Source organism: Melopsittacus undulatus, chromosome 23 (genome assembly GCF_012275295.1).
Source record: "Melopsittacus undulatus isolate bMelUnd1 chromosome 23, bMelUnd1.mat.Z, whole genome shotgun sequence".
Taxonomy (NCBI): domain Eukaryota; kingdom Metazoa; phylum Chordata; class Aves; order Psittaciformes; family Psittaculidae; genus Melopsittacus; species Melopsittacus undulatus.
In genome coordinates, this window is record NC_047549.1 from 70,001 (window position 1) to 84,865 (window position 14,865).

The 14,865-nt window shown below is 56.2% G+C and overlaps 1 protein-coding gene across 1 annotated transcript; it reads right to left on the reverse strand.

Annotated features, from left to right (window-relative positions):
- Window positions 1-5,037: 5,037 nt before the first annotated feature.
- LOC117437538 (cysteine protease ATG4D-like) lies at window positions 5,038-13,995 on the reverse strand. Its single transcript, XM_034071981.1, has 9 exons — window positions 13,899-13,995; window positions 12,326-12,496; window positions 10,138-10,336; window positions 8,411-8,475; window positions 8,197-8,312; window positions 6,180-6,258; window positions 6,015-6,091; window positions 5,805-5,924; window positions 5,038-5,716 (listed from the first exon to the last, which is right to left on the reverse strand). Exons 2-9 carry the CDS (start codon window positions 12,366-12,368, stop codon window positions 5,570-5,572), a joined length of 846 nt encoding a protein of 281 aa, XP_033927872.1. The 5' UTR covers window positions 12,369-12,496; window positions 13,899-13,995; the 3' UTR covers window positions 5,038-5,569.
- Between the last annotated feature and the right edge of the window lie 870 nt (window positions 13,996-14,865).

Consider the following 14,865-nt stretch of genomic DNA (forward strand, 5'->3'; position numbering starts at 1 on the left):
GTGTGCAGCAGCCCCAGGTGTTCGTGCTGCACTTGCTGATCTCCTATCAGCATCTGACTTCCTCATATGGTGAATGTCCCATTATATAGATGATGTCTGAATCAGAGCAGGGGCAGCAGCACCAGCAGTGTGGGGATCACTACATGATGTCCAAGTTCCACCTGAGCAATGGCAGTAACCAAGTACAAACCAGCTCCCACCCAACTTGGTGCTGTCCACTGATTTACACATCCCAGTATGGACCAGTTTGGACCAGTTTGCACCAGTACAGACCAATATAGGCCCAGGTACTGCTGGGGTTTCAATATCCCAGTGCTCCCAGACCCTGCTGCAGATGCTCCAGCTCATCCCCCACCCGACCTCCTTTGTGGGGACCCCCCAACTTAGGCACCCCCATTCTGGGGTTACCTCCCCAATGCAGTTCCCTGATACCAGAGCGGGTGGGGGTTGGGTGTGCCCCATTGTGTGTGGTTTGGGGGCAAAAAGGAGGGTTTTGGGGCTGGTGTCTTTGGGGGGGAAGCAGGTTTTTGGGTATCTCCGGTTGGGGTTGGGACCATTCAGGATTTGGGGGTCCCCAGTTCCATTTGGTACAGCCCATGGTGATGGTGGGTGAGGGTCACTTTGGGGGTCCCCAGTTCCATTTGGCATGGCCCAATGGTGGTAATGGGGTGAGGGTCACTTTGGGGGTGCTACAGGCAGTGCTGCTGGGCTGCAGATAGGAGGTGTCCTAGGCAGAGGAAGGGAGCAGAGAACAACACAACCCATTGGATAGGGGATGCCCTGCTTGCAATGACAGCAGCAGCCCCAGTCCCTGCCCATAGGGTCCCAGTAGGACCATAGCACCTCAGCCAGCACAGAGCCTCTTCCCACATCCCTCCTCACATGCAGCACCCACTACAGTGCCCATAAAGCCAGGCCTAGAGCCAGGCCTAGCACTCACCCATGGCAGTGCCAGCATCATGGGCTGCCACCCGGTTTAGGCTGGACCTTAGAGCTCATCCAGCTCCAACCCCTCCATGGGCAGGGACACCTTCCACTAGAGCAGGTTGATCCCATAGCCCTGTATGGGGCCTGGAACACAGCAGCCATGGGGCAGACACAGCTTCAACCAGACCAGGGTGATAGTGACTGGATCCATTTCCCATGTGTCCCACCACCCTCATAGGGAACAACTTCCAAGGTCTCTTCTCCATCTCCCCTGTCCCATTCAATCCCTTTCCCCCTGTCCCATCCCCACAGCCCCTTCAACCCCACAACAATGAGCCCAGACCCCAGGATCTCCCCTCAGCAGCACACCCACTATGGGGAAGTCATTGAGGTGCTCTTGGCAACCCCTAAAGCACCCCAGGATCTCCATCACACCCACCTCAATCCATGCTCCTGTGTCTACAGGCGTCACCGGCTGTGAGACACCATGATGGGAACAACCGGAGCTGCTCTTGCCTCCTGCACCTGTAGCTTGTGTTCCATGGGGTAGATGTCGTCTCCTGGTGCCTCCTATGGAGGGTTCCATAGGGTTCTGTGGCACCAAGGAGGTGACACCACCACTAAGGGTGACACCAAGTAGCTGTAACCAAGGAGCTACAACCACTTCTACACCTAGAGCACAACAGCCCCAGGGATACAGGTGCTGGATGCAGGTTCTTTGGTGCTGGGGTTGATGTCATAGAGAGGCAGGTTCCATGGGGGGGGTCCATGGAAGGACATGGGGCATATGGGGAGATGGGAGAGTCTGATGGACATCTCCCAGTGCCTCCTATGGAGGGTTCCATAGGATTCCATAGCCTTGCACACCTGAACATGGGGAGGTCCAGAATGAGCCCCCCCTGTGGTCCCCATGTGCCCAAGGTCATTGTGATGCATGAGCTCTGACTGGGTCCATGGGGTGCTCTGGGATTCCAGGACTCTCTGCTGTACCAATGTGGGTCACTCTGCACTTGCTGTAGGTGCCTGTTCCATTGCCCAGGCTGAGCTGTGACCCCTCCATGCTGCACCCAAGGCACTGGGGGGGGCAGAGCCTGCCCCATAGAACAGGCTCTGCCCCATAGAACAGGCTCTGCCCCATAGAACAGGCTCTGCCCCATAGAGCGGGTTCTGCCCCATAGAACAGGCTCTGCCCCATAGAGCAGGTTCTGCCCCATAGAACAGGCTCTGCCCCATAGAGCGGGTTCTGCCCCATAGAACAGGCTCTGCCCCATAGAGCGGGTTCTGCCCCATAGAACAGGCTCTGCCCCATAGAGCGGGTTCTGTCCCATAGAACAGGCCCTGCCCCATAGAGTGGGTTCTGTCCCATAGAACAGGCTCTGCCCCATAGAGCAGGTTCTGTCCCATAGAACAGGCTCTGCCCCATAGAGCGGGTTCTGCCCCATAGAACAGGCTCTGCCCCATAGAGAGGGTTCTGCCCCATAGAACAGGCTCTGCCCCATAGAGCGGGTTCTGTCCCATAGAACAGGCTCTGCCCCATAGAGCAGGTTCTGTCCCATAGAGTGGAGTCTGCCCCATAGAGAGGGGAGTCTGCCCCATAAGAGGGGCTCTGACCTATAGAGAGGGGTCTCTGCCCCATAGAACGGGCTGTCCCATAGAACAGGCTCTGCCCCATAGAGCGGGTTCTGTCCCATAGGGTGGAGTCTGCCCCATAGAGCGGGTTCTGTCCCATAGAACAGGTTCTGCCCCATAGAGCGGGTTCTGTCCCATAGAACAGGCTCTGCCCCATAGAGCAGGTTCTGCCCCATAGAACAGGTTCTGCCCCATAGAACAGGCTCTGCCCCATAGAGCAGGTTCTGTCCCATAGAGTGGAGTCTGCCCCATAGAGAGGGGAGTCTGCCCCATAAGAGGGGCTCTGCCCTATAGAGAGGGGTCTCTGCCCCATAGAACGGGCTCCGTCCCATAGAGTGTGCTCTGTCCCATAGAGCGCTCCCTGCCCCATAGAACATGCTCTGCCCCACAGAGGCCTTTGGCAGTGCCAAGCCCAGCCCCATCCTTGTCCCATTGCCTCATTCTCTTCCTCATCCCTGTCCTTTCCTCATCCATGTCCATCCCTGTGTCCATCCCTCTCCCATATCCTCACCCTCATCTCATCCCTATCCCTGTGTCCATCCCTATCCCTGTGTCCATCCCTGTGTCCATCCCTGTCCCTGTGTCCATCCCTATCCCTGTGTCCATCCCTGTGTCCATCCCTATCCCTGTGTCCATCCCTATCCCTGTGTCCATCCCTGTGTCCATCCCTATCCCTGTGTCCATCCCTGTGTCCATCCCTGTCCCTGTGTCCATCCCTATCCCTGTGTCCATCCCTGTGTCCATCCCTGTCCCTGTGTCCATCCCTATCCCTGTGTCCATCCCTGTGTCCATCCCTATCCCTGTGTCCATCCCTGTCCCTGTGTCCATCCCTGTCCCTGTGTCCATCCCTGTGTCCATCCCTATCCCTGTGTCCATCCCTATCCCTGTGTCCATCCCTATCCCTGTGTCCATCCCTGTGTCCATCCCTATCCCTGTGTCCATCCCTATCCCTGTGTCCATCCCTGTGTCCATCCCTGTCCCTGTGTCCATCCCTGTCCATGTGTCCATCCCTGTCCATGTGTCCATCCCTATCCCTGTGTCCATCCCTGTGTCCATCCCTATCCCTGTGTCCATCCCTGTCCCTGTGTCCATCCCTATCCCTGTGTCCATCCCTGTGTCCATCCCTATCCCTGTGTCCATCCCTATCCCTGTGTCCATCCCTGTGTCCATCCCTATCCCTGTGTCCATCCCTATCCCTGTGTCCATCCCTGTGTCCATCCCTATCCCTGTGTCCATCCCTGTCCCTGTGTCCATCCCTATCCCTGTGTCCATCCCTGTGTCCATCCCTATCCCTGTGTCCATCCCTATCCCTGTGTCCATCCCTGTGTCCATCCCTATCCCTGTGTCCATCCCTATCCCTGTGTCCATCCCTGTGTCCATCCCTATCCCTGTGTCCATCCCTGTCCCTGTGTCCATCCCTGTCCCTGTGTCCATCCCTATCCCTGTGTCCATCCCTGTCCCTGTGTCCATCCCTATCCCTGTGTCCATCCCTGTGTCCATCCCTATCCCTGTGTCCATCCCTGTCCTCACCCCATATCCCTGTCCCACATCCCTTTCCCAACCTCCTCCATATTCCCCATTCCCACTCTGAACCCCCCCCCCCCATAGAGCCAAATGGAACCTTCCAGCCCCATTGAACCACCCCCCCCCAAGCCAATTGGACCCCCCCAACCCCATCTGGACCCCCCAGACCCATTTGAACCCCCCCAAAACCCATCTCGACCCCCCCCCCAGACCCATTTGGGCCCTTCCCATTGGTCCCTCCCATTTGCCCCCCCCCAACCCCCTGTGCCCCCCCCTCCATCCCTCAGATCCTGGCACAAGACCTGCATGTACCAGTAAGGGGGGTACGGGGGGGGGGGGTCCATGGGTGCCCCCCCATGTATTAGGGGTGCTCAGGACCCCTTTGCCCCCAGCTCAGAGCAGGAGGAGCAGCAGGATCAGGCCAACTACAGGCGCCTACAGGGTCACACCTAAACCTACCCCCCCATCCTCATCCTCATTCCTTTATCCTCACCTTTGATCTTCATCCTTATCCCTTCATCCTCATCTTCATTCGTTTATCCTCATCCCTGTCCCTTTATCCTCATCCTGATCCCTTTATCCTCATCCCTGTCCCTTTATCCTCATCCTGATCCCTTTATCCTCATCCCTGTCCCTTTATCCTCATCCTGATCCCTTTATCCTCATCCCTGTCCCTTTATCCTTATCCTGATCCCTTTATCCTCATCCCTGTCCCTTTATCCTCATCCCTGTCCCTTTATCCTCATCCTGATCCCTTTATCCTCATCCTGATCCCTTTATCCTCATCCTGATCCCTTTATCCTCACCCCCTCTTTAGCCTAATCCCTTTATCCTCATCTCCCCTCTCCATCCTCATCCTCATCCCCCCCCTTCATCCCCCCCCTTCATCCTCCTCCCCTCTCCCAGCCCCAAGGAGGGTAATGGGGGGGGTCCCCATGGGTGACAGCAGCACCTGGTTCAGTTCATCTTTATTGGGGGGGGAGCAATAAATAACGTGTGACCCCCCCCACCGTGAGCAGCGTCTGGTACCCCCCTGGGGTGGGGGGGGCACAAAGGGGTGGGGGTGGGTGTCCCTGAGGGGTCATTGTGGGGTTGGGGACCCCCCATAACCCACAATGGTTCAGTCCCATGGGGGGTTTGAGAGGTTGGGACCCCCCCATAACCCACAGTGGTTCGGTCCCATGGGGGGGGCGGGGTTTCAGGGGTTGGGACCCCCCCATGACCATTTGGTTCAGTCCCATGGGGGGGAGTTGAGGGGTTGGGAACCCCACCATAGCTCACAATGATTCAGTCCCATCCCCCCCATAACCCAGAATGGTTCAGTCCCGGGGGGGGGGGGGTTGAGTAGTTGGAGATCCCCCATAAACCACAATGGTTCAGTTCCCCCCCCCATAAACCACAATGGTTCAGTTCCCCCCCCCATAACCCACAATGGTTCAGTTTCTGAACCATGGGGACTGAACCATTGTGGGTTATGGGGGGGGTGTGCTCAGAGGAACACGAACCCCTCTGCCCCTGAGGGGGTCGCGGGGGGGGGCGGTGTCTCCGGAGGAGGGGGGGGCTCCATCCCCTGCGCCCCCCCCTCGACCAGGGTGAAGAGGGGATAACGCTCGGGTGCTGTGGGGGGGGCCAGGACCTGGATAATGGGGGGGGAGAGGGAAAAGGGGGTTACAATGGGGGGGCACCCCCAAAACACCCCCCCCCATAATGCGATGTGGGCTCACCCGGCTCAGGTCCTTGCAGAGCGCATCCAGCCCGGTCCCAGCGCCCGCATAGAAGCCAATGGTGCAGCTGGGATCCATCTTCCCAAAGGGCATCTTCCGCAGGGATCTGCATTGGAATGACTGGAAAAGGGGGGGGGGTGTCAGGATAATTCCCCCCCCCCCAAAAAATACCCCATTGATGGGATGTCCCCGTGTCCCCCCCCCCATTACCTGCAGTGGGAAGTTCTCCTGCTCTGTATCCACATAGGGCTGGCAGTAATGGGGGTCCAGGTAGAGCAGAAAATCATCTGGAGATGGGATAGGGTGAATTGGGGGGACCCCCCCCCCATATCCATGTACTGGGGACCCCCCCCCCCCCCAATTCCCATATGGAACCTTGGAAGCCGATGAAATAAAGGGAATGCCGGGGTTTGCCACCGATGATCCCAAGGCAGGATTCCAGCTTGAGCAGCTCCTGGGGGGACGACACACACATTAAGGGGGGTATTGGGGTGCTGGGGGGGTATTGAGGTGCTGGGGGGGTTATGGGGGTGCAGGGGGTATTGGGGTGCTGGGGGGGTATTGGGGTGCTGGGGGGGTACTGAGGTGCTGGGGGGTTATGGGGGTGCAGGGGGTATTGGGGTGCTGGGGGGGTACTGAGGTGCTGAGGGGGTTATGGGGGTACAGGGGGTATTGGGGTGCAGGGGGTATTGGGGTGCTGGGGGGGTTATGGGGGTGCAGGGGGTATTGGGGTGCTGGGGGGGTACTGAGGTGCTGGGGGGTTATGGGGGTGCAGGGGGTATTGGGGTGCTGGGGGCCGTTGGCTGCTGGGGGGCATTGGGTGCAGGGTGGTTATGGGGTGCTGGGGGGTTATGGGGGTGCAGGAGGTATTGGGGTGCTGGGGGGGTTATGGGGGTGCAGGGGGTATTGGGGTCCTGGGGGGGTACTGAGGTGCTGGGGGGTTATGGGGGTGCAAGGGGGTATTGGGGTGCTGGGGGCCGTTGGCTGCTGGGGGGCATTGGGTGCAGGGTGGTTATGGGGTGCTGGGGGGTTATGGGGATGCAGGGAGTATTGGGGTGCTGGGGGGGTATTGGGGTGCTGGGGGGGTTATGGGGGTGCAGGGGGTATTGGGGTGCTGGGGGGGTAATGAGGTGCTGGGGGGGTTATGGGGGTGCAGGGGGTATTGGGGTGCTGGGGGGGTAATGAGGTGCTGGGGGGGTTATGGGGGTGCAGGGGGTATTGGGGTGCTGGGGGCCATTGGCTGCTGGGGGGCATTGGTTGCAGGGTGGTTATGGGGTGCTGGGGGGTTATGGGGGTGCAGGGGGTATTGGGGTGCTGGGGGGGTAATGAGGTGCTGGGGGGGTTATGGGGGTGCAGGGGGTATTGGGGTGCTGGGGGGGTTATGGGGGTGCAGGGGGTATTGGGGTGCTGGGGGGGTACTGAGGTGCTGGGGAGGTTATGGGGGTACAGGGGGTATTGGGGTGCTGGGGGCCATTGGCTGCTGCAGGGCATTGGTTGCAGGGTGGTTATGGGGTGCTGGGGGGTTATGGGGGTGCAGGGGGTATTGGGGTGCTGGGGGGGTTATGGGGGTGCAGGGGGTATTGGGGTGCTGGGGGGGTTATGGGGGTGCAGGGGGTATTGGGGTGCTGGGGGGGTACTGAGGTGCTGGGGGGTTATGGGGGTGCAGGGGGTATTGGGGTGCTGGGGGTCCATTGGCTGCTGGGGGGCATTGGGTGCAGGGTGGTTATGGGGTGCTGGGGGGTTATGGGGATGCAGGGGGTTTTGGGGTGCTGGGGGGTATTGGGGTGCAAGGGGCTCATTGAGTGTGGGGGGGCATTGGGTGCCAGGAGGGTCACTAGGCACAGGGAGGTTATAGGGTGCTGGGGGGATTATGGGGGTGCAGGGGGGTCATTGGGGCGCTGGGGGGTATTGGGGTGCAAGGGGGTATTGGGGGGCTGGGTGGCATTGGGTGCTGTGGGGGTCATTTGGTGCAGGGAGGTTATGGGGTGCTGGGGGGGTTATGGAGGTACAAGGGGGCTATGGGAGTGAAGGGGGGTCATGGGGTGCAGGGGGATCATTGGGGTGCACATTGAGGTCATTGGGGTGCAGGGGGGGTCATTGGGGTGCAGGGGGGATTATGGGGTGCAGCGGGGGGTTATGGGGTGCACATTGGGGTCATTGGGGTGCAGGGGTGGTCATTGGGGTGCAGGGGGAGTCATTGGGGTGCAGGTGGGTTATGGGGGTGCACATTGGGGTCATTGGGGTGCAGGGGGGTTATGGGGTGCAGGGGGTCATTGGGGTGCAGGGGGGGTCATTGGGGTGCAGGTGGGCTATGGGGTGCAGGGGGGGTTATGGGGATGCAGGGGTGGTTATGGGGTGCACATTGGGGTCATTGGGGTCTCTATGGGGTCACCTTGATGCCCCTCACGTAGATGGGGTTCAGGGCATCCCCCCCAAGCCTCACTGGCACCAGGATGATGACGGCTCCGGTCGGGGCCCGCAGCAGGGCGGCCACATCGGCACGGTACACTGCGGGAAGGGGGGGGGGCACCGAGAGCTCCGGGCTGCCCCCCCCCCTCCCTGCCCCCGGTGCCCCCCCCCCCCCTCGGGGCAGCAATGGTACGAACCGGTGCAGTCCTGGGCCACGTACACCGAGAGGCCGCCGGAGTCCGGCCACGTCTCGACCGCCCTCCTGTGGAGACAGTGGGAACTGCAGGGGGGGGCTGAGGGGTATGGGGTGTTATAGGGGTGCTATAGGGCAGGCTATGGGGAGGCTATGGCAGTGCTATGGGGCAGGCTATGGGGATGTTATGGGGCAGGCTATGGGGACGCTATGGAGGTGCTATGGGGATGTTATGGGGCAGGCTATGGGGATGCTATGGCAGTGCTATGGGGCAGGCTATGGGGACGCTATGGAGGTGCTATGGGGCGGGCTACGGGGATGTTATGGGGCAGGCTATGGGGATGTTATTTGGCAGGCTACGGGGACGCTATGGAGGTGCTATGGGGATTTTATGGGGCAGCCTATGGGGACGCTATGGTGGTGCTATGGGGCAGGCTATGGGGATGTTATGGAGGTGCTATGGGGATTTTATGGGGCAGGCTATGGGGACGTTATGGGGCAGGCTATGGGGACGTTATGGGGCAGGCTATGGGGATGCTATGGCAGTGCTATGGGGCAGGCTATGGGGACGCTATGGAGGTGCTATGGGGCAGGCTATGGGGATGTTTTGGGGCAGGCTATGGGGACGCTATGGAGGTGCTATGGGGCGGGCTACGGGGATGTTATGGGGCAGGCTATGGGGACGCTATGGAGGTGCTATGGGGCAGGCTATGGGGATTTTATGGGGCAGAGCTATGGGGTGGACTATGGGTATGGTATGGGGATGCTACAGGGCAGGCTACGCGGGATGCTATGGGGATGTTATTGGGCAGGCTATGGAGATGCTATGGGGATACTTATGCGGGTGCTATGGGGCAGGCTATGGGGTGGACTATGGGGATGCTATGGGGCAGGCTATGGGGTAGGCTATGGGGATGCTATGGAATGCTATGGGGTCTCTATGGGTCTCTATGGGGTCACTGTGGGGGTTCAATGGGTCTCTGTGGGGTCTCTGTGGCTCTCAATGGTGTCTCTGTGGGGTCTCTGTGGGCCTCTATAGGGTATTTATGGGGTCTCTGTGGGTCTCTATGGGTCTCTACAAGTCGCTATGGGGTCTCTATGGGGTCTCTATGGGTCTCTATGGGTCTCTATGTCGTCTCTATGGCTCCCTATGGGGTCTCTATGGGTCACTATGGCCCTCTATAGCTCTCTATGGGGTCTCTATGGGTCCCTATGTGTCTCTATGGTTCTCTATGGCTCTCTATGGGGTCCCTATGGGGTCTCTATGGCTCTCTATGTCTCTCTATGTGTCTCTATGTGTCTCTATGTGTCCCTATGTCTCTCTATGTGTCTCTATGTCTCTCTATGTGTCTCTATATCTCTCTATGTGTCTCTATGTGTCTCTATGTCTCTGTGTGTCTCTATGTGTCTCTATGTCTCTCTATGTCTCTCTATGTGTCTCTATGTCTCTCTATGTCTATGTCCCTCTATGTCTCTCTATGTCTATGTGTCCCTATGTCTATGTCTCTCTATGTCCCTCTATGTCTCTCTATGTGTCTCTATGTCTCTCTATGTCTCTCTATGTGTCTCTATGTCTCTCTATGTCTATGTCCCTCTATGTCTCTCTATGTCTATGTGTCCCTATGTCTATGTCTCTCTATGTCCCTCTATGTCTCTCTATGTGTCTCTATGTGTCTCTATGTCTCTCTATGTGTCTCTATGAGGTCCGTACTGCGCAGGCTCGGCTCTCACCGCAGGCTGTGTGCTGCCGCCCCAGGCCCGAACCATTCCCCGTCGGTTCCGCTCCCGAGCGCCACCAGACGATGGAGCCCGAGGGGGGCACGTGGGTGGTCCCCGAAGCAGCGCAGGAGGGGGCGGAGCGCGCAGGGGGCGGAGCCTGCGCGGAGGGGGCGGGGCTCCGGCTCAGGCTCCGCCTCCGGCCACGTCCAGTCTAGGGCAGAGATGGGAGGGGGGGTCAGGGGGGATTTGGGGGGCATGGGGGGGGGTTTGGGGGGGGGGGGGGGTTGGGTGTATTTGGGCTGGTTTGGGGCTGTGTTTTGGGTGTATTTTGGGTGTATTTTGGGTGTATTTTGGGTGTATTTGGGCTGGTTTGGGGCTGTATTTTGGGTGTATTTTGGGTGTATTTGGGCTGGTTTGGGGCTGTATTTTGGGTGTATTTTGGGTGTATCTGGATATATTTTGGCTGTATTTGGGGGTATATTTGGGTGTATTCTGGCTGTGTTTTGGGTATGTTTGGGCTGGTTTGGGGCTGTATTTTGAGTGTATTTTGGGTGTATTTGGGCTGGTTTTGCGACTCTATTTGGATGTATTTCGGGTCTATTTTGGATGTATTTTGGGTCTATTTGGGTGTATTTTGGGTCAATTTGGTGTATTTTGGGTCTATTTGGGTTCATTTGGGCTGGGTTTGGCTCTATTTTGGATGTATTTTGGCTCTATTGGGTGTGGTTTGGCTCTGTTTCCGTGTATTTTGCTCTATTTGGGTGTATTTGCTCTATTTTGGGTGTGTTTTGGCTCTATCTGGGTGTGTTTTGGCTGTTTCCATGTATTTTGGCTTTATTTGGGTGTATTTGCTCTATTGGGGGTGTATTTGGGCTCTATTTTGGGTGTATTTCCTCTCTTTTGGGTGTATTTTGGCTCTATTTGGGTGTATTTGCTCTATTTTGGGTGTATTTTGGGTGTATTTTGTCTCTATTTGGGTGTATTTGCTCTATTTTGGGTGTATTTTGGGTGTGTTTTGGCTCTACTTGGGTGTATTTGCTCTATTTTGGGTGTATTTTGGGTGTATTTTGGCTCTATTTGTGTGTATTCTGCCTCTATTTGTGTGTATTTTGCTCTATTTGGGTGTATTTTGGGTGTATTTTGTCTCTATTTGGGTGTATTTTCTCTATTTTGGGTGTATTTTGGGTGTGTTTTGGCTCTACTTGGGTGTATTTGCTCTATTTTGGGTGTATTTTGGGTGTATTTTGGCTCTACTTGGTTGTATTTGCTCTATTTTGGGTGTATTTTGCTCTGTTTTGGGTGTAATTTGTGTGTATTTTGGCTCTATTTGGGTGTATTTGCTCTATTTTGGGTGTATTTTGGGTGTATTTTGTCTCTATTTGGGTGTATTTTCTCTATTTTGGGTGTATTTTGGGTGTATTCTGGCTCTACTTGGGTGTATTTGCTCTATTTTGGGTGTATTTTGTCTCTATTTGGGTGTATTTGCTCTATTTTGGGTGTATTTTGCTGTATTTTGGGTGTATTTTGTGTGTATTTTGGCTCTATTTGTATTTTGGCTCTATTTGGGTGTATTTGCTCTATTTTGGGTGTATTTTGGATGTATTTTGGCTCTACTTGGGTGTATTTGCTCTATATTGGGTGTATTTTGCTGTATTTTGGGTGTATTTTGTGTGTATTTTGGCTCTATTTGTATTTTGGCTCTATTTGGGTGTATTTGCTCTATTTTGGGTGTATTTTGGGTGTATTTTGTCTCTATTTGGGTGTATTTGCTCTATTTTGGGTGTATTTTGCTCTATTTTGGGTGTCTTTTGTGTGTATTTTGGCTCTATTTGTGTGTATTTTTGCTCTATTTGTGTGTATTTTGCTGTATTTTGGGTGTATTTTGTGTGTATTTTGGCTCTATTTGTATTTTGTCTCTATTTGGGTGTATTTTGGGTGTATTTTGGCTCTACTTGGGTGTATTTGCTCTATTTTGGGTGTATTTTGCTCTATTTTGGGTGTATTTTGGCTCTACTTGGGTGTATTTGCTCTATTTTGGGTGTATTTTGTCTCTATTTGGGTGTATTTGCTCTATTTTGGGTGTATTTTGTGTGTATTTTGGCTCTATTTGTGTGTATTTTGTCTCTATTTGGGTGTATTTTGCCCTATTTTGGCTGTGTTCCGCCTGTGTCCGGTCCCGGTGCCTCTCCCCTGCACTCACCACGTCCCAGGCGGTGCAGGAGCAGCCCCTGCGCCAGCAGCATCTGTGCACTCCGCAGGGTACAGCCCCAGCCTCCATCACTGCTCCAGCCCGAGCGCAGCGCTGGGAACCCGCGGCGGTACGAGAGGAACGGCCGCGAGCGCACGTCCCGAGACAGGCGGAGGAGGTCACCTGGGGGGCAGAGAGATCAGAGACCATAGAGAGAGAGACCATAGAGAGACCATAGAGAGCATAGAGAGAGCATAGAGAGCATAGAGAGAGCATAGAGAGAGCATAGAGAGAGCATAGAGAGCATAGAGAGAGCATAGAGAGACCATAGAGAGAGCATAGAGAGACCATAGAGAGCATAGAGAGAGCATAGAGAGAGCATAGAGAGAGCATAGAGAGAGCATAGAGAGCATAGAGAGACCATAGAGAGAGCATAGAGAGACCATAGAGAGAGCATAGAGACCATAGAGAGCATAGAGAGCATAGAGAGACCATAGAGAGAGCATAGAGAGCATAGAGAGACCATAGAGAGCATAGAGAGCATAGAGAGACCATAGAGAGACCATAGAGAGCATATAGAGCATAGAGAGAGCATAGAGAGCATAGAGAGACCATAGAGACCATAGAGAGAGCATAGAGAGAGCATAGAGAGAGCATAGAGACCATAGAGAGAGCATAGAAAGACCATAGAGACACCATAGAGAGACCATAGAGAGCATAGAGAGACCATAGAGCATAGAGAGACCATAGAGAGAGCATAGAGAGACCATAGAGAGACCATAGAGAGAACATAGAGAGACCATAGAGAGCATAGAGAGAGCATAGAAAGCGCATAGAGAGACCATAGAGAGACCATAGAGAGCATAGAGCATAGAGACCATAGAGAGAGCATAGAGAGACCATAGAGCATAGAGAGCATAGAGAGAGCATAGAGAGAGCATAGAGACCATAGAGAGAGCATAGAGAGAGCATAGAGAGCATAGAGAGAGCATAGAGAGAGCATAGAGAGCATAGAGAGAGCATAGAGAGAGCACAGAGAGACCATAGAGACCATAGAGAGACCATAGAGACGATAGAGAGAGCATAGAGACCATAGAGAGACCATAGAGAGAGCATAGAGAGAGCATAGAGACCATAGAGAGCATAGAGAGACCATAGAGAGACCATGGAGAGAGCATAGAGAGAGCATAGAGAGCATAGAGAGACCAGAGAGCATAGAGAGACCATAGAGAGAGCACAGAGAGACCATAGAGAGAGCATAGAGAGACCATAGAGACGATAGAGAGAGCATAGAGAGAGCATAGAGACCATAGAGAGACCATAGAGAGCATAGAGAGACCATAGAAAGCATAGAGACCATAGAGAGACCATAGAGATACCATAGAGAGAGCATAGAGAGACCATAGAGAGACCATAGAGAGAGCATAGAGACCATAGAGAGACCACAGAGAGACCATAGAGCATAGAGAGAGTATAGAGAGAGCATAAAGAGACCATAGAGAGCATAGAGACCATAGAGAGACCATAGAGAGAGCATAGAAAGACCATAGAGAGACCCCCACTTCCGGTCCCTCCCCCCGCTCACCCTCGCGGGCGGGGCTGTACTCCCGTCCCAGCACGTGCAGGGAGGACCCGCGGGTCACGTGACTCCGGGGCCGGACCGGAAACCCTGGGAGGGGAAGGGAACCGAGGGGGCGGGGTTAACGGGGAAGTTCCGGTTCCGGTACCCCCGGACACGCCCCCTCCCACCGGTTCCGGTTCCTGTGCCCGGTACCCCCCGGACACCCCGCGCTTCCGGTGACGCTACTACCGGTATCCCCCCATTTCCGGTCCGGTTCCCGGTGCTAAAGGTTCCCCCCACTTCCGGTCCCGTTCCCGGTGCTACAGGTTTCCCTCCATTTCCGGTCCCGGTGCTAAAGGTTCCCCCCACTTCCGGTTCCGTTCCCGGTGCTACCGGTTCCCCCCCCATTTCCGGTCCCGGTGCTAAAGGTTCCCCCCACTTCCGGTCCCGTTCCCGGTGCTACCGGTTTCCCCCCCATTTCCGGTCCCGGTGCTAAAGGTTCCCCCCATTTCCGGTCCCGTTCCCGTTGCCATTGGTTCCCCCCATTTCCGGTTCCTGTGCTAAAGGTTCCCCCCACTTCCGGTCCCGTTCCCGGTGCTACCGGTTTCCCCCCACTTCCGGTCCCGTTCCCGGTGCTACCGGTTTCCCCCCACTTCCGGTTCCGTTCCCGGTGCTACCGGTTTCCCCCCACTTCCGGTTCCGTTCCCGTTGCCATTGGTTCCCCCCACTTCCGGTTCCGGTACCGTATTTGAGGCTGTTCCATGCCGACAGGACGCGGCCGCGCATGCGCGCAGCGGGCGGCAGCGGAGGGGGGATCCCGGAACTTCCGGCCGCTGTTCCCGGCGCCGCCCCTCCCCCCCCCGCGCTGGGACCCGCGGCGCGCGGAGGGGGGCGGGGCGGGGGGCGGGGCCTCTCCCCGGGGCCGGCGGCGCCGCCGCCAGCCGCCATCTTGGGTGATGGAGAGGCGGAAGTGGCGTCACAAGGGGAGGGA

Excerpts from the sequence above, each read along its gene's own strand:
- LOC117437538 (XM_034071981.1), bottom strand. The coding sequence starts at position 12,368 with ATGCTGCTGGCGCAGGGGCTGCTCCTGCACCGCCTGGGACGTG. Across the intron at positions 8,476-10,137 it reads GCGGCAGCACACAGCCTGCG|GAGGGCGGTCGAGACGTGGC; the intron begins GTGAGAGCCGAG and ends CTGTCTCCACAG. Across the intron at positions 5,925-6,014 it reads AGGAGAACTTCCCACTGCAG|TCATTCCAATGCAGATCCCT; the intron begins GTAATGGGGGGG and ends CCCCTTTTCCAG.